The 26,581-nt window shown below is 40.0% G+C and overlaps 1 protein-coding gene across 1 annotated transcript in view; it reads left to right on the forward strand.

Annotated features, from left to right (window-relative positions):
- The window catches only part of LOC109631366 (Obg-like ATPase 1), a 39,986-nt gene that overhangs the window by 1,552 nt on the left and 11,853 nt on the right, over positions 1-26,581 (forward strand). The window contains exons 3-7 of the mRNA XM_020090076.2: positions 2,994-3,137; positions 4,559-4,686; positions 16,991-17,166; positions 20,583-20,663; positions 20,977-21,074. Coding sequence (XP_019945635.2) covers positions 2,994-3,137; positions 4,559-4,686; positions 16,991-17,166; positions 20,583-20,663; positions 20,977-21,074 — 627 coding nt within the window. The remainder of the gene's footprint in view (positions 1-2,993; positions 3,138-4,558; positions 4,687-16,990; positions 17,167-20,582; positions 20,664-20,976; positions 21,075-26,581) is intronic.

A 26,581-nucleotide genomic window follows, 5' to 3' on the forward strand; every position in this document is an offset into this window, starting at 1 on the left:
TCTGATAAAATGACCCTTCTTCTCACCTGATTTGAGTCAGAAAACATTTTCATTGATTTCATTTAATTGATGTTCTTCCAAGTCTTCTTCATAACTAAATCCCATTCAGAGTAAAATAGACGATCAAACATGGCATGCACTGGGGTGTGGATACGCTGTGATTGATAGCTAGTACTGTCCAATGGTTGCAGGTCGCGGATGTAGTAGTCGCTGATGTAGTTTTAGCTATTGTTGCTAAGTGTTTGCAATCGAAGACAGCCGAAGAGAGTTGTTGAAAGAATGTCACATCCTTTTATTGAAAATGGTGAGTGGTGATAGTGACATTCTGAACAGTGTTTGTTCAAGCAACCTCTATGGTTGTATTGGTGAGGTGGACAATATGAGAAGAACCCGTACTGCAGGGCCATAGAGTGTGTCTGTGTGTGTGTGTCTGTGATGCTGACACACTGTCTCACACTGTCTGCATCCACCAAGACCTTCAGCATCATCTCTGACAGGATCTGATCACTGGGCCGATCCTGCAGGACTGCTTTCATGTAACTTTTAGAGAGAGGTCCTCCTCTGTCCGGACAATAAGGTTCTCATTTTTTTCCAGCTCCTTAAATAAGTTTAAGCAGCCCAATAAGATTTCACAACTTGAAGGGACAGGTAAGACCCAAGGTGACGTAACATTATCAGTCACTGAATCAGTGAAATTGAATCCTGTGATAATGTCTCAGTTAAACTGCAGAAAGGTTGAGAGTATCTTTTAGATGACCACTGTAAGTATATAGTTAGATAACCTATATAGAAAATGGAGAATAAGCAGTCGGTTTAGATTGAGTTTTCTGAAGTTGTTTGTGCTTCTTCTGTCCTACCAGACTTTGGATCTTATTGCACAGAGATCCCTTCAGTGTCCAGTGTTTCGATTTCCACTGTGGCAAAAAAAACACAATTTCTTCCTGGTCTATAAGAAGTAGAACTCATTGAGGTTGTGTGCTGCCGTACCACATTTGTGACAAGTACAACTTGTCAACCCTCTTACGGTTTCTTTGTGAATGCACGATCACATGCCAGCCTGCTGTTAGTTGGGCGTGACTACCATTCTTCACAAACATGGGAAACTCGAAAGTGTGATTCAGCCTGCCCTGCAGCTATTTCTACACCATTTCTAGACCTTTTTCTGTTTACGGCCAGTTCTCTTGGATGTAGACACTAAAAAGGTTTAGTTATGTCCATTTAACTCCTCATTCAGACAGCATACATATGACCTAAATGCTTCTGGTCAAAGCTTGACTCCAGTTATATACCAGATGCATAAGCTTGCAGGCTTTTGCCAAATGCATCAACACAGACTTCTCATGAAACCTATCATTGACTGGTGTTCAAATGTAAATGAAGAAACCAACATAAAAAGCTTGTGAAAAATTAATATAATAGGTAAACACAGGCATATTTGGTCAGTTTTAAACAGTTCTGTTGTTGGCGTACCACAGCTGTTTTTTATTCACCACCAACAACAACTGCAAAGTTAATGAATTGTTGTGCAGTGAAAAATCATTGATTAAAAGAACCTGGTTTTCCACTTAATACTCAGTTTGACTCAGGAATTCTAAACATTAGAAAGTTTAAGCTATGTGTTATTTAATGCACTTTATATTTAATGCACTTTATTTCAGGACAGTTGGGTCAAACAGACCATTGGATGGGTGGGATTAAATCAGATTTAAAAGACAAAGCAGGTTGTGACGATGAAGTCAAGACCAACCATGAATAAAAATGTCATCTTATAAACCCCTTCAGGCCTCAAGTCTGCTTTAAAGTAGAACTGAGTCACACAACAGAGTCAAAGTTCTGCCTGAGTCACATATAATTTGTGGTATGAAATCTTTCAATGATTAAATCTGAACATCAAATTAAATAAAATGGTCTTTGTATGTTCTGAATATACTTTCTGACTTTACTTTTCATCTCTGTAATTTCCGCAGCAAAATTGATATATCATGTCCTGCTTCCTGCATGCTCTACCCAGACGCCACCCCTCGCCTGAATGTTCCTGATGTTCTGAAATATGGTCATGTGATAGGTTATAATACATATTTTTGTCTGCCACATTCTTAACCATCATAATAAATCCAGTCCATATCTCTGGATTAATATTGTGTTTACTTGTCTTTTACCTCAATCCATGTTTTGAAATTCACCTTACCTCCATAAGACCACCACCACCACCCTGTGGCTGTAAACCTCTCTGTAAACAGCACTTCTCCAATCACTGATCTGCATATTACTCTCTAATTCACAGTTTAGTGTGTAACTAAGTAATTTGCTGTGTAATTGTTCATAATATTACATCATTTTCAACACCTTTCAGTGGTTGCAGTGTTACTGTAGATGGTTTAAATTTTTCTCCCCAAGGTGACCCGAGAAAATCCTTCACGTAGAGCAACAGTCTAACTTTATGTAAGGAATTAATGCATGCACTTTAGCAATCTCAAGCAATTTCATGCCTATAGGACTTAACAAACAATCATTTCAATGTGAAGCCCAGAGTGAGGGGATAAGACGGAAAGTCTTGGATTATAGTTAACTGCCATGCCATTATTACTCTTAGACACTCACCATTGTCTGTAGATGTTGAAGTACACTTGAGCTGCTTGTGCGGCAGAAAATAAATCTCTCTGTGATCACAACATGGGGCAACGTTCGACCAATCCAGTCCAACAGCTGAGATCTATCTAAAACGTAATTTGCCCCTTCGATTCCACCTACAATTGATCTATTATGGGATTATTTGACCTTGTAATTTGGTGTAGTATTTAACAGAGGAGTTTTGATTCAAGTGCTCAAATATTCAATCTGTTAGAATAATCTTTTCCTGCTTGCAGAGAAAATCAAAAAAAGCCAATCTTGCATAATTTACTGGAGTGTTTCAGGATCGTTCTATCAAACCATAAGGCTCTGCACACTGGCTCTTTCAGATGGACTGACCTCGCTGCTGTTTTTATTTTCAGGAAGTCGACCTTTTTCAACGTGCTGACAAAGAGTCAGGCTGCAGCTGAAAATTTCCCCTTCTGCACCATTGACCCAAATGAGAGTAGAGTGCCCATTCCAGATGAACGCTATGATTTCCTCTGCCATTTCCACAAACCTGCCAGGTATGGGGTCTCATCGTTCATGTATTATTCACACTCCAGGTCTGTACTCTTACGATGGTGTGAGAAAAACGCATCACAATGTTGTTGACATGTAGCTGCCAGTTCTGTACGATGTATATTCGCTCCTCTATCTCGAGGTGTTCTGTTAAAGGAAAAGACGAAGCATCCAAACCTCCAGCCCCTGGTTGTCATACATGTTTAGATGGGCTGTTAAAGTGGATGTCTCTTTTTGACTGACAAGAATTGACATGCAGAATACCAGAGGAACATTTCAGAATGTGCAGTTTAGTCATCAGAACTAGGCTCCTGCTTTTCAAAGAGCAGCATGAGTCTCACTACATCATGGCTGTCCTCTATTCTCTCCTAGTTATTAGCAACACAGTCAGTTGAACATGTGCAAAACAGATTCCGGGGTGATAAGTAAATACACAACAGAGATAAAAATGCATGTGCAATTAAAATGCCATGCAGTTTTACAGCTCTACAACACTTACTGATCTACCCTGCCTACCTCTTTAAAGATGCTGTAAGCTTGGTGATATGAGTAAAAGCAGCAATGGATTGAACCTTGCGATGGACAACCCACAAACAAGTATTTAGGTGAAAGGGAACTATTAGCAGATATTTACTGTAGAATAATCTTCATGATGTTTTCACTAGTTCGTTTCATCTAAATTGTATGAATTGTAGTTTCCTTTACCCCAGAAAAGGCCCTTTATATTTAAATACTTTATATTTACATCGAGGGGACCCTCTCTACGGAGACCACCATGTTTTTTGCATTGGTCCAGACTGAACAAACTAAACACCTTTTGAGTTTTTATGACAACAGAAGCTACCACAGGATCTTTTTCATGTTTGGAAGGAGAGGGTGAGGTGAGGGGTGCTCAGCTGCAACATGTAATTTCAACACTAGATATCACTAAATTCTACACACTGTACCTTTAACTAGAATGGCATTCAGTAGAGCTCATACTTCCACCTCTACAGTAAAGTATCTATAGTTTTACAAGATGATAAATATATTCAAGAACTTATTTTCATTGACATGTTCAGTATTGACACAAGTGACCACTTTGTTCTACAGACTATAATTTATGGTGATTTAAACTGAATTTCATAATAATGGGATATTTTCTTTTTACCTAGACATTTTCGTAGAGATGTATATCTGTACAACTTCACTTTTATTATTTTATTATTGTTATTATGATAAAAAAAAACACCCATCATGACTGGCACCTCTTTGACGAACGCTCAACAACATTTAGAAATTTTTAAAAAAGGCTTCAGTTTCTAACAAAACTAATTTGTTTAATTCAGTACAAATGTGAAGTGGTTTCTGTTTAACTCAAGAGCAACTGATATTGTTTGAAGTCTCAAATGTCTGACATTTTTTTACTTTACTTCTTGGCCTGCAGCAAAATCCCAGCATTCCTTAATGTTGTCGACATCGCTGGCCTGGTGAAAGGTGCTCACTCTGGCCAAGGCCTGGGAAATGCCTTCCTGTCCCACATCAGTGCCTGCGATGGAATCTTCCACATGACACGTGAGTCACAGGTGGACGGTTTCATATCCTCAAAAATCATGTATGTCCATTTACGTCAAATATTTTATCCTGTATAAGCAATTGTATCCTGTTCTATCAATGGCAGTCGACCACCAGCATTTTTCAAGCGAAGGTAGACGTTGTGTTGTTACTTTTCTGGTAGGACACCTTTGTGTGGTGGGTGCCAATATCAATATCACAGACAGGTTTAATGAAGTCAGAGCAAACCTCACGTTCCCACTGGGACGTTTCCTGAATGAGAATCACATATGTGAAAGGATCTGCGTCTGGTTGAGCTTCACACAATCAGACAGCACAAGACGGTGGAGAACGACCACCACATGGTATTGTAATGTGATTTCTAATGTCACTTTTGATTAAGTTTAAGTACAACAGAGGTAAGTAAGGTATTAACAGTCATATAATGAGAATGGAGGTATTCATTTTATTCTCCATTCTTTATTGTGTGTAAACTGTGTATTTTCATGACAGATCTTATAACAATAGATACAAAAAACACAGTGAATGCCTACTTTTAGAGCGTCTCTGGTTCTGCAAGTGAATTTCCAATTCATTTTCTCTATTGACGTTGCAGAAAGTCATCATAAAGAGAGTTTTTAGGCCGACCAGGTACGAGATAAACCGTGACCACAAAACATTTGATTTGGAGCAAATAAAATTTTTAAATGGGGACAAAAAGGCAAAGGTACAAGACTATGTACATAATTTTTTACTGCATATGATCCCTTTCCAATGGCTCCCAGTGTGCTTCTACTTGAATTTAACCTTGTTGTAGTGATTTGCACCCCCTTGGACTTTCTTTTTTTCATCTCTAAAAAAAATGCTTATGTAACACTGAACGATCTGATTGTAGGATTGTGGGTAATGTAATGCTACTCCTTGGCGTTGCGGATAAAACACATTTTACTTCGACAGGTGCATATAACATTGTTTCACATTCTCGTAGCTTGTGGTAAGTCTACCTTGGATGGTTACAATTTTATGGCTGATAATCAAAATCTCTGTACAGAAAATGAACTACACTGCTGTGCTGTATACTACTGTAAAACAATAACATTAATGATATTAATTGTAGTAATAACAGTAAAAATAAGGCATTTGGAATAATTAGAAATACTGTTACTCTGTGAATACACTCCTGTGTACCTCTACAAGTTTCCCTCTGTCTCAGGTTCTTCTGTGTCTCTGACATGGTCTTTGTCTTACACAATTAAAGTGTTACACGCTAGAATAATTCAAATTACAGCAACTCAAATGAATGAAGGGGCCCTTTTTAGAAATAGCTGAATTTGTTTACTGGTGGTGTACCGGTATTGACTTTCCCTCTGTGTGAAAGGAGCTCTGATTAAAGAGTTGGTGGTGGCAGGCAGAGAACAGCCACATAGAAAGGGTTCAAATTAAGGCTATTTTCCCTCATTGTTCCTAAGCTGTGTCTGTGTATCACTAACAAGTGTATTACTTCTGTTCCGTTGCAGTTTTAAAATGGCCTTTCTGCATGAAGGTCTGTAGTTTGTGAGGAGTGGAAATGGATGTCCACCCACCAACTGTAAGATTAGACTAGTGTTATTCTATAACTTCTTTATTTTTCACAATTCCCTTGAAAATACCCCCAAATTGTATTACTCCATCTCTCAGTACTGACTTCCTCTCTGCGACCAAAGCAACATTCATCCTAAACAAAAATGGAAATATTTGCGAAGCCATCACACATACACCCAGTTACCAGTGAATGAATTCTACCTTCAGGAAGGTAATTACTCTACGGTCGTTGTGCAGGCTGTAGATTGTGGAGTTGTTGAACTGTAATACATCATCAAGACAGGTATTTCTGGTATTTAGCCCTCATTGTTATACGTGGAGTGGAAAAAACTAAGAGAAACACCTGTCAAGATAATTCAATAAACCCCGGCTACATCCACACTACTACAGTTTAGTTTTAAAATGCATCACTGTGGCTACACTTACACCTGCTGCTTCACACTACTCCAGAATGTTCAAGCTGCTGGTTCCATTTCAGTTTTCATACTCTGGGGCTCCATTGTAGATCCAACAGGCAAAACAGAGTCATAATGCACTCACCTGTATTCACTTCCTATTTGGTTCTTTTCAGTCCCGACTCCACCACTAGTGGTACATGCAAAGCTTTTCAAACACTAATAGTTCCACCTCATCGTCGGTCCAATAAAGGAGATCCCTCATCTTACTTTTCATCATCGTCATTTCTCACTTGTAGTATTTTCTGAAAGTGAGCAACCAACTGCACAGTAGATAACCTGCTTCCTGTTTACACCAGCACACACGCCCAGTGTACATGAATGGTCACAATATGGAGCTAAACACTTGTGTCTACAGAGATTACTTTAGTTTCAAAACAAAAACAGTATGGATGCGGCGTAAAGTCTCCGAAACGACCACAAAATCAAATCAACACCTTTTTAAAATGCTTTCAACAAAATGTAGCATCATTTTAGAAAGTGTTTTAAACAAAGGCCCAACAAATTCTAATGTGATCCTGTATTACATTATCCTATTTTGGTCTTTTATGTGTGTGTTTATATACATTATTATGCATATTTTCCGCCTGTATTATGTTTCTTTGATATGGACTAAATGTATACAGCAGATCCTCACCCAAAACCAATTCTTTTGTTTCCACTCACACAAAGACGATAAACATCCACAAGAATTCAACAATCGAAAGCTTCTTCTTCCTCATCTGTGTGTGTTTACATCTATCTGCTGTGGCATACCATTGTTTCCACTCTCACTTGGAAACAATGTGGTATGTTTCACAAGTTAACCATTAAACATAGCTGGTTTTGTTTTGTAATTATATCTATCTGGTGTCAGGCAGACTGCAAAGCTCAAGCCACTACTTTTATATAGTCTGATTATATGGTTGTGGGGATCAAACTTTTCTGTGTCTGGAATGGTGCGTTTTTTTGTGTAATAATTAGTAGACGGGTCTATAAAGATACTACAGAGATAAACAGCGTTAACATGAAACAGCTCAGCGTGATTGTTAGTGCAAACCAAGGACACCTGAATCTGATGAAGAAAAGTTTGTAATCTTGTTAAACTTTAGTTTAATTTTCAGCCAGATCTGTCTATAAAATCATTGAATGCTTTATTCCCTACAATGTTTTACAGCTCTTTGTTAAGAAGTTATGATTTTAATTGTTATATGAGAGTAATCCTAGAGAAATACAGATGTTACAGATGTTTTACAAAGGCATGACAGTGTAATATCTTGATTTACCTTTTTTCCAGGGAGTAGAGTTACGTAGACGTAGACGTTACGATTATTTTTCAACCTCTAATGACTTTGAAAGGTCTGTGTAAACATTGGATTTGCTTTCAACAATACGTTCCAAAAACTATTAGGGCACATGATGACATCCTGAAAGCTGATTCTGATGATTGCCTCATGTTCCCTGGTCTCATAACCAAATGGTTTGCAGGCTAAGTGCTCCCAGCGCTTCTGCAGTCACTAGAACGCGGCTGGATCCTCGCCGTCTGAGACAAGACACAGACATGTTCTACTTCATCCGCTCTTCTGTTCCCTGCGAGCTGCCCTGCCAGCTCACCTGGCTTTATTCCCAGATGTTTGGTTTCCAGCAATTAGATGTTTGAATGCCCTCATGGTGAAGCGCCCCCCCCCCCCCCCAAATTCACCGTAGGAAACCTTTAGCTCACTTCTAATGAAGACGTATTTACAGTTGCACGACACTCAGTAGGAATCTAGCCTGGAGATTCTGTGGTGTAGCATATTTAATCTTGAGGGACTGGCTGTGGTTGTGGGCAGCCGACTAGAAAGTAGCTGTTATTTTTGGCGTTGCCTCTTCTCTCCCTGTGATATTCAAGCTTTCAGCACCTGAACTCCTGGTTAAGTCGAGGCTCCCCCCTCCCCTCCTCTGCTGCCTGAAGGAGACACAGTCCTCCAACGTTAGAAAATAACTGTGATAGTTTTTTGAAAAATTGACTAGTTACATTAGCAAATATTACCTGACCCTATCCTTAGCTGAAACATTGAATCTATTTCTCAATTAGTTAGCCACTGATTTGACAAGTAAATCTTTATTTAAGGCATTTCTCAAGATAAAATGATAAATATTGGAAAGACTGATCATTAACTTTGAATGGAGTGATGTGATAAACTGCCCATTGCCCCTGGAGAAGTCGGAAACCTATTCTGTATGTACTTCCAATGCAAATGCACAGTTTATGTTCACTAACTGTAAATGTAGACAAAAGGCTTGTGCCCACAAGATCTAGCACTGTGCTAAAGGCTCAGGGGAAAATGCTTGTTTGTTTTGCAGTCTTGGATACCAGGAAAGCACCGTCATAAAATACAATGGTTCATTGACTTTACTGCAGATGAACTACGTAACACTAAATTAATGTTCACATAGGTCAAGTGTTTTCTTTCTTAAAATGATTTTCTATAAATGTATGAACAGTCCGATAAGTATTTTATGATCATATCAATGCACTTTAATGGTAGGTGATAGTTATCTTTTTTACTTTAGGAACAAACATAACTGAATCTGAAAATGAACAACTTAATTTGTGTATTAAAAGACCTGTCAAACACTTTGGGAGTGTTACCAGAATCTGACTTTAATGATAGGTCAAGTCACCAAAATGTCAAATACACTGACTTGTTCCTTTCGAGAAAACATCCCCACTACTCACCTTGATTAATATTAGCTGATGAACATCTGAATCTGAGCAAAGGAGTGATCGAATTAACTCTCTTAACTGCGTCTAGTACGGTATTTGTTTTGGAAGGTTTATCTTTCAGAAGTCATCACTCACTCCACTAATCGCTTATAGCCAACAAATCAAACTGTGATTGTTGAGCTACAGGTGTTGAAACTGGATCGACTATTCACTCATGATTTATGGCCAACCTGCATCCTAACTGACGCCGTGGTGGCTGCTTTGCAGGAATTTTAGCCTGATCACTCACCAACTCACACATTATCAAACTCGACAAACATCAAAAACACCTGAGTCAGCCGAGTGACTACCATGTGTGTGCATGAATGTGTCAGCCAAATGGTTGTGCAATCACTTGTTGTATCAGTGTCTTAAAACGACCAATATTGCTGTCTAAAATATGACAACAGATTGTTTAAAGGGGAGAAATCCTTCAAAGGCTTATGAACAAATATTATAGGCAAAGCAAAGCTGCACTATTGTAAATACGAAACTGATGGTAAGAACACATACACATGATTTAACAATAAAGTGTTTATATGAGTTATAAAAGCTCATGCACAGATGACCTCTGGGGTGGATTTTACAAGAGGACATTCTCCAACAGTGAGATGATCCCATCTCACGGCATGTATGTCTATAGTGTTAGCCTGCAGACATTCATTGTTTTCTGTTTGTTGTATAGTATGTAATTTTAAAATAATACAGCGCAGCATCTGTCCTTTAAAGGTCCAGTGTGTAAGATTTAGGTGAAAGAGATCTATTGGCACAAATTGAATATAAAATAATCCTTATGATGTTTTCACTAGTGTGTTTCATCTAAATTATATGAATTGCAGTTTTCTTTACCCCAGAAAAGGCCCTTTATATTAAATACTTTATATTTACAACAAGGGGGTCCTCTCTACAGAAGCTGCCATGTTTTTTACATTAGTCCAGACTAAACAAAAAAAAAAACTAAACACCTTTTGAGTTTTTATGACAACTGAAGCTACCACAGGTTCTCTGTCATGTTTGGAAGGAGAGGGTGAAGTGAGGGGTTTTCAGATGCAATATGCAATTTCACCACTAGATATCACTATATTCTACACACTGTACCTTTAAAAAAAAATATGAATGAAAAACAGGTAATAGAGAAAACAAATGACGAGATCAAGTGTTAATACAAATTTAACAATAACATTTTCTGAAATATTCACTTGCATGGTAGCTGTCATTGTTATTTGGTTTTCTATAATTTCATCTATATTTTATTTTCAATAATTTAATTATTTTCAATTCATGTGCAGCTTTCTATTTATTCTTGATGACACCTGTGCTTTTAGTACAAGTACGTAAATGGTCCTTTTACATTCTTAGTCCATGTCATATTTCATCATATTTTTATATCTTTTATTATCATATTTTGACAAAAGACACTTTTGTATGACAGTCTCAGCTGGGTTGTAGCAACTGCCATCCTTGTGTGTTATTATTTGTTTAAAGAAAATACAATTGGATAATAATTAGATAAGAATGTGTGTGTATTTGTATGCGCTTCCTGGTTTATGTTACTTGTTGTTTTAACCAATATTGCGATTCTAAACCTTGCTCATTCAGCTGTACAGGGACCGTCCTCCTTTTGTGTGTTTTCGGCCTGTGTCGAGGTGCTGTCACAGCATTTAAATGAGCATTTTGCTTCAGCGAGAATGAAGCGTTTTTGTCAGCCTCCACTCATCATGGATGATTAAAGCAAAATGTCTACCCATCTTGACTGGAGATCGCCACGGCCCCAGATAACATGCTTGGTGATTGAAGGTCGCAATATTTTGAATTCTAATGGGGCTGCAAGATGAATTGCCTGAAATAGACTGTAGAATCTTCCTGCTTCCTCCTCATGCCCCCCTTGCCTGTCCGCTGTGAAAAGAACCACTGGGAATGGCAAGGCCCGATGATCATAGAATTATTGGATGGTGATTCTAAACCCTTCAAAGAGGAGTTGCTATGGAGATCTCGTTCCAAACTGTGAAATGATTCACCTTTGAAAGGCTGGAGGGCCTGAAAGCTGAACACATCATTGTTCAGGTGGCGGTTGGTTAGGAAATTGCTGGTGCCTGTGCAATCAGGAGCACTATAGTAGTTAAGGATCTAAAAAGGTTTGTTCGCTGAATGATATGGGACAACAGTGGTGTGCATATGATGGTTCCTTTCAATCACGGCACTCTCATGCGCCGCGGTTTAACAAAATAAATGGAATGACAGAGGTTAAGCTAATGATAAGGGAATTAACACTGTTTTCTGTCTGAGCTCATGAAAACTGAAGTGTCACCTGCACATTCACTTTTCCCAGAACTGACTTGTCTGAACAGCTTTCCCTTATATGCTTTTTTCAGCCAGTGATATTACTGATAATACACAGAGTGAAAAGATGCAACTTTAACAGTTAGTTTGGTGTCAGACACTACAGCTGACAGCAGATTACATAGACACTTTGTGAGGTACTGATTTTAATGACATTTCACTGGGATCTATCATAAATGGTGGGATCATGGAGAAAACATGAGTGACTGACGTGCTCAAATCCACCATTGACATATGCAAAAACTGTAACACAATCAGCGCACTACAAATTGCTGTTGATTTCATGTATCCAAAAAAATGAATGTCAAGAAGATATTCCCTGAATGAACATAAATACCCGTGTGTGCATTGCCAGTGTTTTAATGCTGGGAAGACATCCATAATGTGCTTTTCCTGACAGACCCATAAAATAGCTTTTACTGCTCTGAATACCAGGAGAATTGCGGCACTGACTTTGCATGAACATTTTAAAAGCAGTGTGAGGAATGCACCTTCTTTAGATGTGCTCTTACCCATCTTGCAAGTGAAAACATGCACAGGAAGTAAGATGTCAATGAATACTGTAATTTAACTGAATTATGTTGACCACATATCCTCCCAGGTAGCAACATCAGAGGAAGCAGCTCAATCAGTATTGATCTCGACACGACTCAGATGACTGACTTGTCTGTGTACCTGACACCTGACGCTTATGGTGCTTTAAGATGTTAAAATAGTGCTAGAAAGCTAAATAAAAATGATCCTGAGATGCAGAGAAATTTACATGATGGGGTTAGTGTAGAAATAGGATCAAAGTACAAGGTACATATTCTTTTCTTACTTCTTAATTTTTAAATATAACATATGAGTTTTATCTTCTCAGGCGACACCATCCTGCAGTGCCGTTGTAAGTCCATAATTTTCCAGAGCTTAGCCTGATCCCTAATCAGGCCATTGAACACCACTCACCCTCTACAGACTAATCCTTTTGTTCTCTCAATAAAGGAGCACCTGTTAATAAAGTCTTCAAAACACACACGATTTGAGATGAAGCAGCAGCATGTACATTGTGAGACAGACCTGACTCCTGAGACGAGGCCTTTCCAACCTCTTTCTTCTCCCGTTTTATTGTGTGTTTTACTGTCTTGTGTGTAGCTTTGTGTGGTTCTGCGGCCCCGTAAGCGCTGTCTCCACAGAGCTTGACCCAGGCCCAGTTGTTAAAAGACTAATTGTGGAGATTGCCCCCTCAGATATGTCTCCTCTCTTTCTGCTCGTGCATTTGTTCTCCAGCTCTAAGCCCTGAATGGGGCTGGGGGGGTAAAGTCGATGTGAATGTTAAATTAGGCGAAATTAATTAAAGCAAATTACCTTGGACTATGTGGCAGTCAGAGGAGAGTGTCAGCTGATAACTAAATACTGAGTGATCAGCTGCTACTGCTCCTTCTGTTTTTTTTGTCAGGAAACATAACAGTTGTCAGAAACTTTGAAACCTGTCTATTTTCCAGAATAAGAAATATTTTTTAAGAAACTATTTCCATATTGTTGTTTCTAACGCTTTCATTAACAGTGATTTATACCAATCATTAGTGGTTTATTAACCATGTGAGCCTGTTTCAAACCTCTTTGCTCCTAATTAATATAAACTCAATTTTACAAAAGACTCATGCATTTCCCATTGTGTATCAGAACTGTACATCATAATTGTTTATAATGTATGTATATTCTTGCAGCTTGCAGAATTATTTCATTGCGTTATATATTCTGAGCTCAAGCAGACACAATAGAACATTTTCATTCCAATCAGTGCCGAACAGGGAACTGGTAAATTGGAGCAGCAAAACAATAATTCCACTGATTAGCCCCTTTCTGTGTGGCGTAAGTGAACTGTTTATACTGTGGAGTACCTCTGCAAGAGGAGAGGAACCAAAACAGTCTGATTAGGCAAAGAGTAATTGGATAAGTTCATTTCACCATGAGGACAACGTGCAGGATGACAGCTTGCACAAAAGTCTACAGCTTCTGTTGACTCGCATCAGTAATAAAGGCGCTAGTGTAGGATTGTTGGTTGCCCGCTAATGATGTATGATGCTAGATTGTGAAAGCACTGCATTTTAGTTCCATTAGAAATCAGGCACTTCTGTCCCTTCTCAACCCAGAAACAAGATATGATGTTCATGTGAGAGATTACTGGGGTGTTCATATTGGATCAGTTTACAATTAGGTGTCCCTTACAATTATAAAAGCACTAAGAACTGGTCTGCGAACACGCTAGCAGGTGCGTGAGACCACTTAAGCACACCATTGTTTTGAGCTAAATGCAATGTTAGCATGCTAACAAGTTCACAAGTACAATATTGATATGCTGAAGTTTAGTGGGTGTGATATTTAACATGTCACATATTAGCATGCTAGTCATTATGATTTATCTTGTTGATGAGAATAATATTGTATATATATTAAGTGTCAAATGTGAAGCCAAAGTGTCTCCATTGCCACCTGGTGGCAGGCGGCAGTATATACCCCACCTCCTCAATGTTAGTTGATGGGGCATTGGATTAACTAAAAAGTCAAAGTAGGAAGTATACGTTCTGATAAGTTTGTTTTTAATTAGTTATTTGATGTGTATCAACATTTGTATGAATGGGACTTCACCACCAGTGCCCTGTCCCCCAATCACTACTGCACAAACTCCGGCTCCATATGCGCAACATATCAGCGTTCGTACCCAGGACATTTTAGCTTCATTTCTGGTTAGTGGGAGGAAGTGGCAACCATTCCAATGGTTGTTGAGACCTTTGACTCTAAATCACAAATGTGAGGCTTTGTCTTGCTCGAGAGCAAAAGTCAGGGGATCATATTAGTCATTTGTCCTCTGGTGTTTATGAAAACCTACAAAATTCTGTTGCAATTCTTCTAATACTTCTATCAAGAAACCAGGACCCTGATCGGATTGGTGGACTGGCATTGGACAACTTTATTGCTGTACAAACCTCTCTTCAGACGTATTTCTATTGAGATGCTATCACACACCACACATGATGCAGCTCTGCAAACAGTTGCCTGCATATTAGTAATGCTGTTGTGCATCATGTCACCTACGCACAGCTATCTGACTCATCAATATTTTCTACGTGTTTCACTGTTAGAACTTGTTGAGAGATGATGTGACAGGCGTGATGAGTAATGTTGATCACTGTGGTGTTGCCTCGCGGGGCCTCACCTGTCAACAGCCCGTCACACACTCAGGCGTCAATGCTTGAATGTGGATTGTTGATAACGTTTAGTGGCTCCACCATGCACATTCCAAACATAGTGTCCCTCAACACAGCAATACTTAAAGCCAAGTCATCATTTGCCTGACATCCACTTCCCTGTTGAAAGAGATGGCATTCCCATTATGCCACAATGTGATACTTCATGTCACTTAAATCACTTTTGTTGACTGATTTGCTGAATGTGTCAGTGTATTCAAAAGCAGGGTTTATATAAAGCTGGTGAGAAGGTGCTCCAGTGATTGTTTACTCAAACTGTACTTAAGTATACATTTGAGTTAGGCCTACTTGTGCTTAATTTTAGTATTCCAACTTGACACTATTCTACTCCATTACACTTGAGGAAAATGTTGTACTTTTTACTCAACTACGTTTATAAATATATTTACAAGACACTTGCTGTAGCTCGGATAGCTCAGAACCTTAATGCTGACCATAATAAACTGTCTAATGTGCAGTGCACTTTGGCCTGCGGCGTATGACTGGTCACAGTGCCCTCGCAGAATCCCTCCACTGCCAAAAGTCCCAAATGTGGACATCAGAAGTGGACGATAGAGCAATGGGATAGGGTAGGTTGGTTGAGGCAGGTTGACTTTTGTATTTGTTGATATCACGGGAAGAGATGGCAAGGGAAGAAGGGAAGAAGGCAAAACGACTGAGGCAGTTCATGCTCTGGACATGTTCTGCTGACAGACCTTGGGTCCTGACATTCATTTGGATGTTTCTTCCATGGATCACCAACCTACCTAGTTTCAGACCAAGTACACCTCTTCTTGGCAACAGTATTCTCTGACTGCTCTTTCAGCAAGATAAAAAGTGTTCAGGGTTGGTTTGAGGAGCATGACAAGGTGTTGACAAAGCTGTGGGACATGCTGGAAAAACATGTTGGGTCCATGGAGGCCCCACCTCCAAACTTACAGAACTGAAAGGATCTGATGCTAAAATCTTACACAACAGGACACCTGTCTTCTCCAGTCCATGTCTCCATGAGTCAAGTTGCCTTGGTGGCATGAGTGAGACCTACACAGTATACGTAGACAGGTCCTTTCCAGTGTGTAGGATTTTGTGGCATCTAGCCACTAGTTGCATATTATAACCGATTAAATTCCCCTTGCCTCACCCCTTCTTTCCAAGTGTGTACATGACAGATTTAAAGGGCTCATTGTGAGATAACAAATACACAATGATTTTTCATTTCAGGAAAAATTACACTGTAATTAAAATGTTTTCAGACTACTATGAATTTGTATTCCACGTCCCTAAATCCAACACACTGGATCTTTAAAGTTGTGGCTAGTAGGTTTATGAAATAGTTAAAACTAGCTCCATTGGTTTGCTACAATCCAATAGTCCTTTCTATGATTTATTTTTTCTTTTAATCAAGCTCATTTTCCTGACAATATTTTATATTGCACTGCATATAATCCACAGATTACAAAACAAATGGTTCACAAATGAGTATGAGTTATAAATTAAAGCATGAGAATAACATTCAGGGGAAGCGTCCACTATACACTGTCACTCTCATGTGACAGATGTACACCCCCCACCCCAGCTCTGCTTCAGAGCCTCATTATATAATCACCAGCACAGCAACTGCGATGATGCCAGCGATTAGTGTAAGACTGTCCTCTGTCATTTATGATCATTGACATTTTTCTGTTAAATCAAACTCCTTTGTTTATTTCTCATATTTTCAACTGAATAGCTCATAGTTTTAAGATGGAGGTGTAGACTTGAGCAGGTTTCTTACAGTTCAGACATTTAAAGAAGTTATATATAATATAATCCTGAATATTTTATTGCATTTCTTATCCTGTGCCCCCCCCCAAACTGTGCCTTTATGCTAAAGCTAAAAGGTCACTGAACTAGATCTAATAGTATCACATTTGATCTCAAGAAGTCCATGTCACTCATTATGTTGCACTGCAAGTGTTCACGTGAAGCCGTGTTGTGTCCCGTCGCTGCAGGTGCTTTTGAGGATGAGGATATCATCCACGTTGAGGGCACGGTGGACCCAGTGAGGGACATGGAGATCATCCACGAGGAGCTGAGGCTGAAGGATGAAGAGATGATCGGCCCTGTTATTGACAAGCTGGAGAAGACTGCCATTAGAGGCGGTGACAAGAAACTCAAACCAGAATATGTGAGTCAATGTCCCAGCAGGCCCTTTGCTCTCCCTCACAGCAAGGCACAAATAGGCACCCTCCCACACACGCGGCCAAGGAGAGGAAAAAAAAAAGTGTGGTTTTTTTTTTAATCTCCCTCCAATATGTCTCACCCCTCCCCCTGCCCCATTTTCCCTCTCTGAGATTGAAAGTGATCAGGGGTCAGGGGTTTTCTGCTGTAGAAATCATTAATAGAGAGTTACTTATTCAGCTGCTGACCCTGGGTCACAGCACTGGGCTAATGAAAGTGTTTCCACACAGCTCTTTTCATCTAAAGTAATACTCAAATCATGGCACCGCTCTTGCTCAATGCTCATACACCTACAGCAACTCGGGAAATTGTGTAAGGCCATACAGCGGGTGACATATCTGCCTATGCCTCGCTATGAATACCGTAAATGTTTAGAATAGTCTTTGACAGGGGATGCTCGGTCATATGATGTGCAGGGCAAAAACGCAGGGTAGGATCAGAGAAAAAAAAATCCATATACTGGCTGTCAGGTTTATGTGGATGAACAACACGTTCAGGTGGTCGTATTGTTAAGGTAATGAGGCTCAGCACCCAACTTTAGCAGTGATTTGGCTGTAAATGTCTCATGATGCCCTTCCATCACCGGAGCGGGATAAGATAGGGCCGCACGCGAGGGGATCTGGCCTTTCACTGGGAGTGGTTTGCCCAATTTCGGGCCCCAACACGCCGAGGCTCTGACCACTCATTACGCTAACGAGAGGGGCTATTTCACCTGCTGTAGGGGCCCCTTGCGTGGTTGGTTCCCTTCAGACTAAACCCCCTCCCCCCTTCTTTTCCAGCCAACAGCACTTCCCCACACCCCTGTAGCCCCACAGACAGGAGCCATTCAGACCAGGCAGGTGGCCGTTTACGCACATAATTGCTAACAATTTTAGGCAATGAATAAAAATGATCTACATTACTTGTCAAAGGTTGTGCACACGTCGGCAAGTGAGGATCTATAGAAGATCTCTTTAGATGGCAAAGAATGGCACTTATCAAAGGCTGCACCAAGCTTTTAGATGGGGAGGTGTGTGTGTGTGTGTGTGTGTGTGTGTGTGTGTGTGTGTGTGTGTGTGTGTGTGTGTGTGTGTGTGTGTGTGTGTGTGTGTGTGTGTGTGTGTGATTGTCTCACAGGCTGTGGCTGTGCACAGACACATGTACACATCTTTATGTCATGTATATACACATCTATCTCTGTGCATCTATATGAAAAAAACAACCATGCTTGTAGTTTATTTGGTGTAACGCCATTTTAGATGGACTTTAAATGTCATGAGCAAAAGTGACTTTTATCCTGTTTCTTGTAGATTAAAAAAAATGCTATTTTGACATTAAATTGAGAGGGAAACTTATTTCTTCATTTAGAATTCTGGTTTATTATTACACAAGTAAATCTGATACAATTCAAAATGACATTGACACTTGAGAGACAATTTGGATTTAAACTCAAATACATTGTCCTACATTGTGACAGTGAAAATCAAATAAGACTCAAACTACATGAGAATGAGTTTTAAAAATTGTAAGATTTTCTAACAGTAATAACAAAATCACATATGTCTCCATGAAAAATACAGCTCAGTTACATTAAGTGGCCTGAGTTCATATATCTACATTTTTGTCTATATTTATCAAATCTTGAATATGTATTTGTATTTGTATATAATTATGCAGTATAATTTAATACCTGAGTGTGTACTCAAAAACAAATCATTTGAATATTTTTGGTCTGTTAAGTGTTTTGAGGAAACTTAAAAAACATTTTTTACCTACTTTTTTATGGACTGCTGAAACAAAATGTTGAAATGAGACAAAATCCATATAGAGATGATAAACATTATAAACTAAAATGTATGTCGTGGGAACAGTTAATGAAAAAGAAATTCAGAATGAGCTCACAGTTGCAGATATGAAGAAAATGTGATTTTCTGAGGGTAAAAACAGCCGAATCAAGAATTTACGATTTATTGTAAAATACTATATTAATGATCTGCTATTGCAATTTAAGAGATGCTTTGTATTTCATCGTGAATTTTATGCTGAATGTATTTGCATGCAGGAGCACACTGTTACACGCATTGTTTATTAAGATTCAAAACCATTTTGCTGGTGCTGTGTTTACAAGAACAATGTTGCATCGCCTTTGTCCATATGAATCCTCAAAATCCCTATCCTTACAAAACAATAATAAGAAGCCGGCCCACCAGCGGCGCTTCATGGTGGCAGGCGTATGTGTTTGACCCCTGTGGGACCTATATGTCTTTTATTAACACCTGCCTGTTAGAGGAACGCTGCACGGCGGCTGCGAGCTGATGAGGGAAACCTGGAGCGGGTTCGGCCTGTGTCACCGGCCGTTTGCTGTTTCCATTTCACAGATGATTAATCTCTCTGTGAAGACTTGGGCCGGCGCGGGCGGAGTGTATGCAGCTCTTCCTGCGCTCTCTCCCGCTGGCTGCACTCTGGCTGCCTGACTAAAAGGCCTTTAGAATTCCTGTGGAGAGAGATGTGCAGAGAGTGAATGCAGCTGGCTGGGGGTCAGTGTGTGGAGCTTTTTCTGCCATTGTGTAATTGAGGCTCTGGCAGGATTTTTTTCCTCAGTTCTTTCAAAAGGGAGTATGATTGTGAAGTGCTGCAAGGGTTTGGGGAGGGAAAAGGAGGTAGGGGGAGTGTTGCAGGGGGTGGGGAAGTTTTTATATGAAGGGGGAGGTCAAGTTGACAGGAACAAAAAGAATGTGTTCCGCTAATTTCTGTGGGACTGGATCAACAATAATAGGCTCAATTTCTTTATTACAAATTTTATAACTGCCTCCCACCCTTTTTCCCACCCTTTTCCGCTTCCAGATCCTGTCGAGGCCCAGTCTTGCTTGTGGTCTCAACCCACAAGTACCTCGGAAATGAACGCAACATACAGTACGTTGCTCGAAATGCTCAATATTTTCTCCAGAGGAAACGTTTAATAATTTGTTCGGCACCTCACGACTACTTATTCAGTATGACTGCATTCGGCAAAGTGCCCGAGGAAGGCCCAATAATTTACACCTAACTAACCAACTTCCAATTAGTTTCCTCGCTCTTTCCAATTTAGACTCTCTCTCTCTCTCTCTATCCTTTCATTAAACAGTCCCGCTGGAATATTGATGTGTTAAACTGAGACACCCCAGAAGGCATTTTGTCATGATTTAAAGGAGGGAAGGGGGTCTCGCACACGCTATCCCCCGTCAAAGCCAGGCCACTCCTGCTTGAATGCGAGCACAGCCATTGTTCATTTTGGCATCAGGATGCCATGCATTTAGGAAATAATTACCCCATACCCTGCTGGGTTTATATTCTTTTTCATCTCCTTTAATGGCTTCTTGTTCATTCTCTTTTAACCCCAAACAGGACGTTATGTGCAAAATCAAGAGCTGGGTAGTGCATAAAAAGAAACATATCCGCTACTATCAGGATTGGAACGACAAGGAGGTAAGCCTTTCATGTTACAGTCAAATCTATTAATGTGATTTATCTCAATCTTTTTATCCAAACTAAAAAAAAGTACAACTGCTTCGCCCTCTCATTTCTTGTTCTTGAGCAACATATCTTTTGTACCAATCACATGTTAATATTATGCACATTCTTGTGTTGTTTGTATCTGGCCTTGCTGATCTTAATTTAAAGACTTTATAGTCGCTCCCCACAGAGGCTTAAACACCAGACCTGAAGTCTGTGCTGTCCTCAAAGGTTCCTTTAGAAAAGTTTGGACTCTCAGTACATGCCTTGTCTGTCTTGATCACAGATCGATGTGTTGAACAAATACTTGTTTTTGACATCCAAACCAATGATTTACCTTGTTAACCTCTCTGAGAAAGACTACATCAGGAGAAAGAACAAATGGTAAGTGCTTCAAAAGTGCTGGAGGCACCTCACCGATCCATTAATCATTCCCACAGAGCTTGTCTTCAACTAACGTACATCGACTTCTACAAACTTTGATTGAATCTGTGTTACAGCTCTAAAAAGCATGCGTGCATGCCTCTGCATATGCATGTGCCGGGGTGTGAGAAGTGTGGGTGTGTCAGTTCGCCCCGTTGATCTACTGACTGTGGTCTCACGCTGACAGAGAGTCATATCTTTGCGAGAGGATCCGCCTGGAGGTGGCACATGAGTAAACCCCAACACAACATCCAACCCCTGCAAACCCAGAGCAGCCTCCAGACCCTGTAGTTCATTAAGCACATGCAAACATATGGTCTCAATTTCCCATCAAAATTTCTCATTTCCATACAATATCAAAGAGAGTGAGGGAATTAAATGACAAACAAAAACAAACATATGTACTTTCAAAGCCAAACTAATAATTCACATCACGTGGAGACGAATAATAACTTTAAAAAAAAAAAGCTCCCGAAATATTTTCTGAAATAGTTCTGCTCTAAACACATATTCTGCAGCCATGACATTCCACCAGTTCTCAATAACAACTGAGGCTTTTACTCAGTTGTGTGTTTTGCTCTTTACTTCTAATAAACAGGAATTTGTACTGACAGAGAATTACCTTAAATGCACTAATAGACAAATCTTTCTTTTGTTTTTGGCACTATGATCCTCCACACTTTTAAAAGTAATCTGGCCACAGTGAGAGATGATCTGGACGGCTGGTGTTAGACATCCATTACATCTGAAAGGGCTACTTTTCCACACTACCGCCGTTTAGTCAATAACACCAACTTGTGGATTGTTATCACACTTTTCCAATTGCCCTCTAGGCTTGTGGTGTCACTTCTTACAAAATTTGTTTTTAGTGGTTTACTTGGCAGCATTGTATTACAAGAGCGAGTTGTTTACCTACGACTGTTTGTTAAAATGTTCCTGACACGAAAGTATGACTGTCAGACAGAGGGGAGGAGGGAGAGAAGTCATAAATCAAATGATTCATGGTATGTGGAACATCCGTCATCAGTAGAAACAGAAGTTTTTTTTCTTCCTGTTCAGTGTGTGTGTGTGTGTGTGTGTGTGTGTGTGTGTGTGTGTGTGTGTGTGTGTGTGTGTGTGTGTGTGTGTGTGTGTGTGTGTGTGTGTGTGTGTGTGTGTGTGTGTGTGTGTGTGTGTGTGTATGTGTGTGTGTGTATGTGTGTGTGTGTATGTGTGTGTGTGTGTGTGTGTGTGTGTGTTAGAGATTTTTAACTGTCTGAAATGCAATAAATCTGTTTGCGTTTTTTAAAGCAGGCAGACAGTAGTGCTCAGGTGTCCTGAGGGCTCCCCGATAAACAATGCCGACATCAAAGTGTTGATGTTTGACAAGTGATGAGTCACTTCCCTTGTCCAGAGAGGAGCTCACACCTGTATGGAGATGATTACAGGTAGATCTAGTTGGCCCTAATTGTACAATAAATGCTGCTCTCAGCCCTAATGGCAGCTAGTCTGCAGCAGAGACGCCAGACTGCCATTTGGCTGTCGCCATGCTCCCGTGTTTTTCCACCGGCGCAGTTGAGATGATGATACGGTTAAGGACTATTCAAAGCAAACAGCAAGACAAATTGCAATCTCAGCTTTAATGTGCGGAGAAAAAGATGGCGAATCCTATGAGGCAAATAAGCCAATTTTATCTGTGTCTCTCAGGACACAGCAGTCAGGACATTTCACGGGGTTCACTACTTGTTTTTTTGTTGTTATATATTTGCTGTGTTCTGTTGAGTGCATGCTGCCAGTCAGGCGTTAGGTTAGTGTCGTTTATTCTAGCAACGTTCTTCACCAAATATGATTTTAGGGTTTTTCCTCTGAAGGTTATTGTTTTTTTTTCTATTACAGACACTTAATAGCAGGTTGTAGAGACACACATGGGCAATTACAGTAGTTTTATCTGACTTTTTGAGCCTCCAAAAAACAGTTTATTGTTAACCAAGATCATCCTCTTTGGAGTGTGGGAGCCACATACCAGGCTGCCCTTGTTTAGACAAGAATACACAGTATTGGTTTTAGCAAGCCATCATTAATGGAGGGATCAGACGAGGAGCAAGGCCTCCTTTCATCCCCAGGTTCTCTGCTGGAGACAGTTCATCATTTACTGTTGAGAGGAGCACATGGCTCCAATCCTATACAGTGTATGTGTATAAGAATGCGTACATGTGCATGTTTGAAGTCTGTTTCAGAGGCGACTCCATGCTCATTTGGATGCTGGCGTAATTGCGGTGTGGAGATCAAAGGGACTCTGGCCGAGTGATGTTCCAGAGGAGACTTTACCACACAGCCCTCTCCTCTGTGCGGATGGGGCCGCCTGCTGCTCACCGCTCCCCTCTCCCCTCTAGCCATGCACTGCCCCCTGCACATCCCCGCTCGTAAAAAATGATTAAGGCCGTATTTGTCATGTGTTTATTACTGAGAGGCATTGCATGATAGGGAATGGCATCTACAAGAGTCTATCGAGAGGCTTTCTCCTCTTTCCCCGGCGTCAGTGAGCTGCCTGGAAGACTTGGTTGCATACTGTAGTTTGTGTGTTAGAGAGGGTCATTAGGTCACTGCTGATGATGTGGTGGCTGCAGCCTATCCAGCGTTAGTATGTTTTCACTTGTTCAAGATATTGTTTATTAAGCATGTGGCCCTCATCATCATTATCACCCTTTATTTTGATATCAAATATTTATTGAAGAGAATGAAGAGCAGTCACAGTTTGTCAAGGCAAGAGCCACAGCTGAGAATCCTTCAGATATGCAGTGATCTTTTTCTTTCTTGTCATTTCTTTCCCTGATATTTTTCTCTTCTTGGACAATGTGCATTAAAGTAAATTGGTGCCTCTTAAGTACATGTGTTGACCTTTAAGGAAACTAGCAAGCGTGACCTGTCTGTGAGTGCTTCTGCAGTACGAGTTCTCCTGGTGAGTGTAAGAACTGCAGAGTATATATATGTGTGTGTGTGTGTGTGTGTGTGTTTGTGTGTGTGTGTGTGTGTGTGTGTGTGGGGTCCTGGGGGGGGTAATGGTATGTATTTATATAAGTACAGCTATATTACTTTCATTCAAACTTATTTATTATTTTGTTTTTATGAACTACATCTGGATTGTTTGCCTCTCAGCCTATGTAAGATAAGGTATTTCTGTTTTGGTATGATTCAGGAAAGTGAAATAGTCAAATAATTAAGTTGATTTTCCCATCAACAACTTTAATCTTTGTGATATTTGTGTTGTTTACTGCAAAAAACATTTTTATTTTTATCTCATCAGCTATTTCATATAAGATAAGAAATTACTTGTTCTTCAGGGTGATGTCAATAAGACATCATGTGAATGTATAAAAAAGATAGAAAATGATAATACAATAAAATACATATAATATGTTTATGACAATAAAGTTCAAATGACACCTTGTTTATGGACAGCATGTAATCAGGACACTTACCACTTGTGTTTGATCAGTCCTTGTCTGAATTCTTCAAACTGAGGAAATGAATTTGTTAAAAGGAGAAGGCTTGAAATATTCACAACAAATCTGTAAAAAGACAAAAATGGATTAATTAATTGATCTGACAATGTTGTTTGTGTACACTGAGCATAATGGTTTCTTCTATTCCTCAGTGCCACAGAGCTTCATTTTTAAAACACATCTGTCTATAGGTACACTCACAGACTTGTTCTATAATGCAGTGAGCACGGACACTTCTGACTCAGTCTCGCATTCATTGTCTTGCTGCCATAAATACTTATAAGCGGAGTAAATCAGTATCAATCTTTGCCTGAAAACCAATGAATTAACATTTAATAACATTTGCTGAAAACTCAGCAGTTGTAGGAAATTATTTCTAACACCTTTGTTTTTAAAGAGTAATGTCTCAGGTGGGCGGGAGGTGACATGTTTGTGAAAGGAAATCCAGCCACAGTCACTCAGGAAGGAGAACGGCAGGGAAATGTCTGATACTTCAGTTGGCCTGTAGGAGGAGCTTTGACAATTAAAGTGGAGGAAGCCCTGGCATGATTTTTCACTGTGACAGTTGCGGACCCTCTGTCTGCAGAGCTTCAGACCTACTCACACAGAACATATGGAGAAACAGATCCTTCATCTGCACAGCTTTGGTGTTGACACGTATTTTGTTAAATTCATGTTTTTGTTTTGAAGAACCCCAGTAATAAGTTAAGCATGCTCTGTTGTTGTTGTCTGATCATTTTGACAAACAGCCTTCTTTGAGTCATACCCATCAACACTTTGGGACGGGGGGGGGGTGGAGGGGCTGGTGATGGTGGTGGCGATGGAGGGGTTTGCTATGATTCACTGAAAGCCACTCCATGAAAGCAGTCACTGCAGCCCACTCCAGCTACTCCAAACCATAATTCCCATAAACACTAAACTGAAACTTTATTGAGTGCAAAACCACTGGCTCCATCCAAGATTTTAGGAACTACCATCGAGGGAGTTCACTTTTCAAAGTGCTGTGGGAGATGTACGATCACTTGCTCCCTTTTTTTCTGTTTTGTTTCGTGCACAGCCCTCGTCCACTCTCTCCTTGTGCAGTGTGAGATCCATGAGAAACACTTTCCCATGCTAAGATGTGTACCCTAATGGCCACAGTCTTTCCTAATGGATGCCTTCAGCTATAGTTCTCAATGAGAGAAAACAACAGGAGAGGTTGTGGCGTAAAACCGAAACAGATGCCGCTAATAAAAATCCTGTCGGTCCAGTAAGCCTGGTTATTGACTGTCCCGAGTCCAGATAATGAAAGGACTTTGTTGACATGTCACCCTCTTTGTTTTTGCTGTTGCAACTAAAATGAGACAGACACTAAATCGAGAGACCTTTTATTTTTATTTTTTCCATCCCTTGTTTTTTCTCTATTGATCCTGCGAGAAATCAGTTTGCTCCTCAAAAATCCAAGTCACTTCTCCCTCATTTATCAGGCCCAAGGTTGCTAACTCTGAGTGAGTCTCCTGCAGTTCATAATGTATGTAGACACCTCTGTGGCAGCACATGCTCGCTTTCTTCCGTGGGGCGCCGTGGGAATTGTTTCCCCCTGACGCCTGTAGCCACGGCATCGCAGACATAAAAAGAAATGCCAGTTTCAAGTCCTTCTAATGATACATTTTGATTGTCGAGCTGTGCTTTTTATTATCTTTGCGATAAGGTTAAGGCCGAATACACACGCTTGCCACAGTGAGTAGCCTGCAAGGTTGGCAGCTCTAATGAGACAAATAAATGAATTTAGTGTTGCCACATACAGCTCCTGAATGCTTATTATCAGGATTATTGTTGAACTGTTGTGAATGGGGGGAGGATGGGGAAAAAAGCCATGGAGGGGGGCATGATTGGCTGATGTTACATATGTCCTTGATTACCTTCCTTCTTCTTTTATTCTAATAAGTGGCATTCTTTGTACTCCCTAGGACAGCTAGACAGTCTGACACACGATGAGAATAAATA

Source organism: Paralichthys olivaceus, chromosome 10, assembly GCF_024713975.1.
Source record: "Paralichthys olivaceus isolate ysfri-2021 chromosome 10, ASM2471397v2, whole genome shotgun sequence".
Lineage (NCBI taxonomy): Eukaryota > Metazoa > Chordata > Actinopteri > Pleuronectiformes > Paralichthyidae > Paralichthys > Paralichthys olivaceus.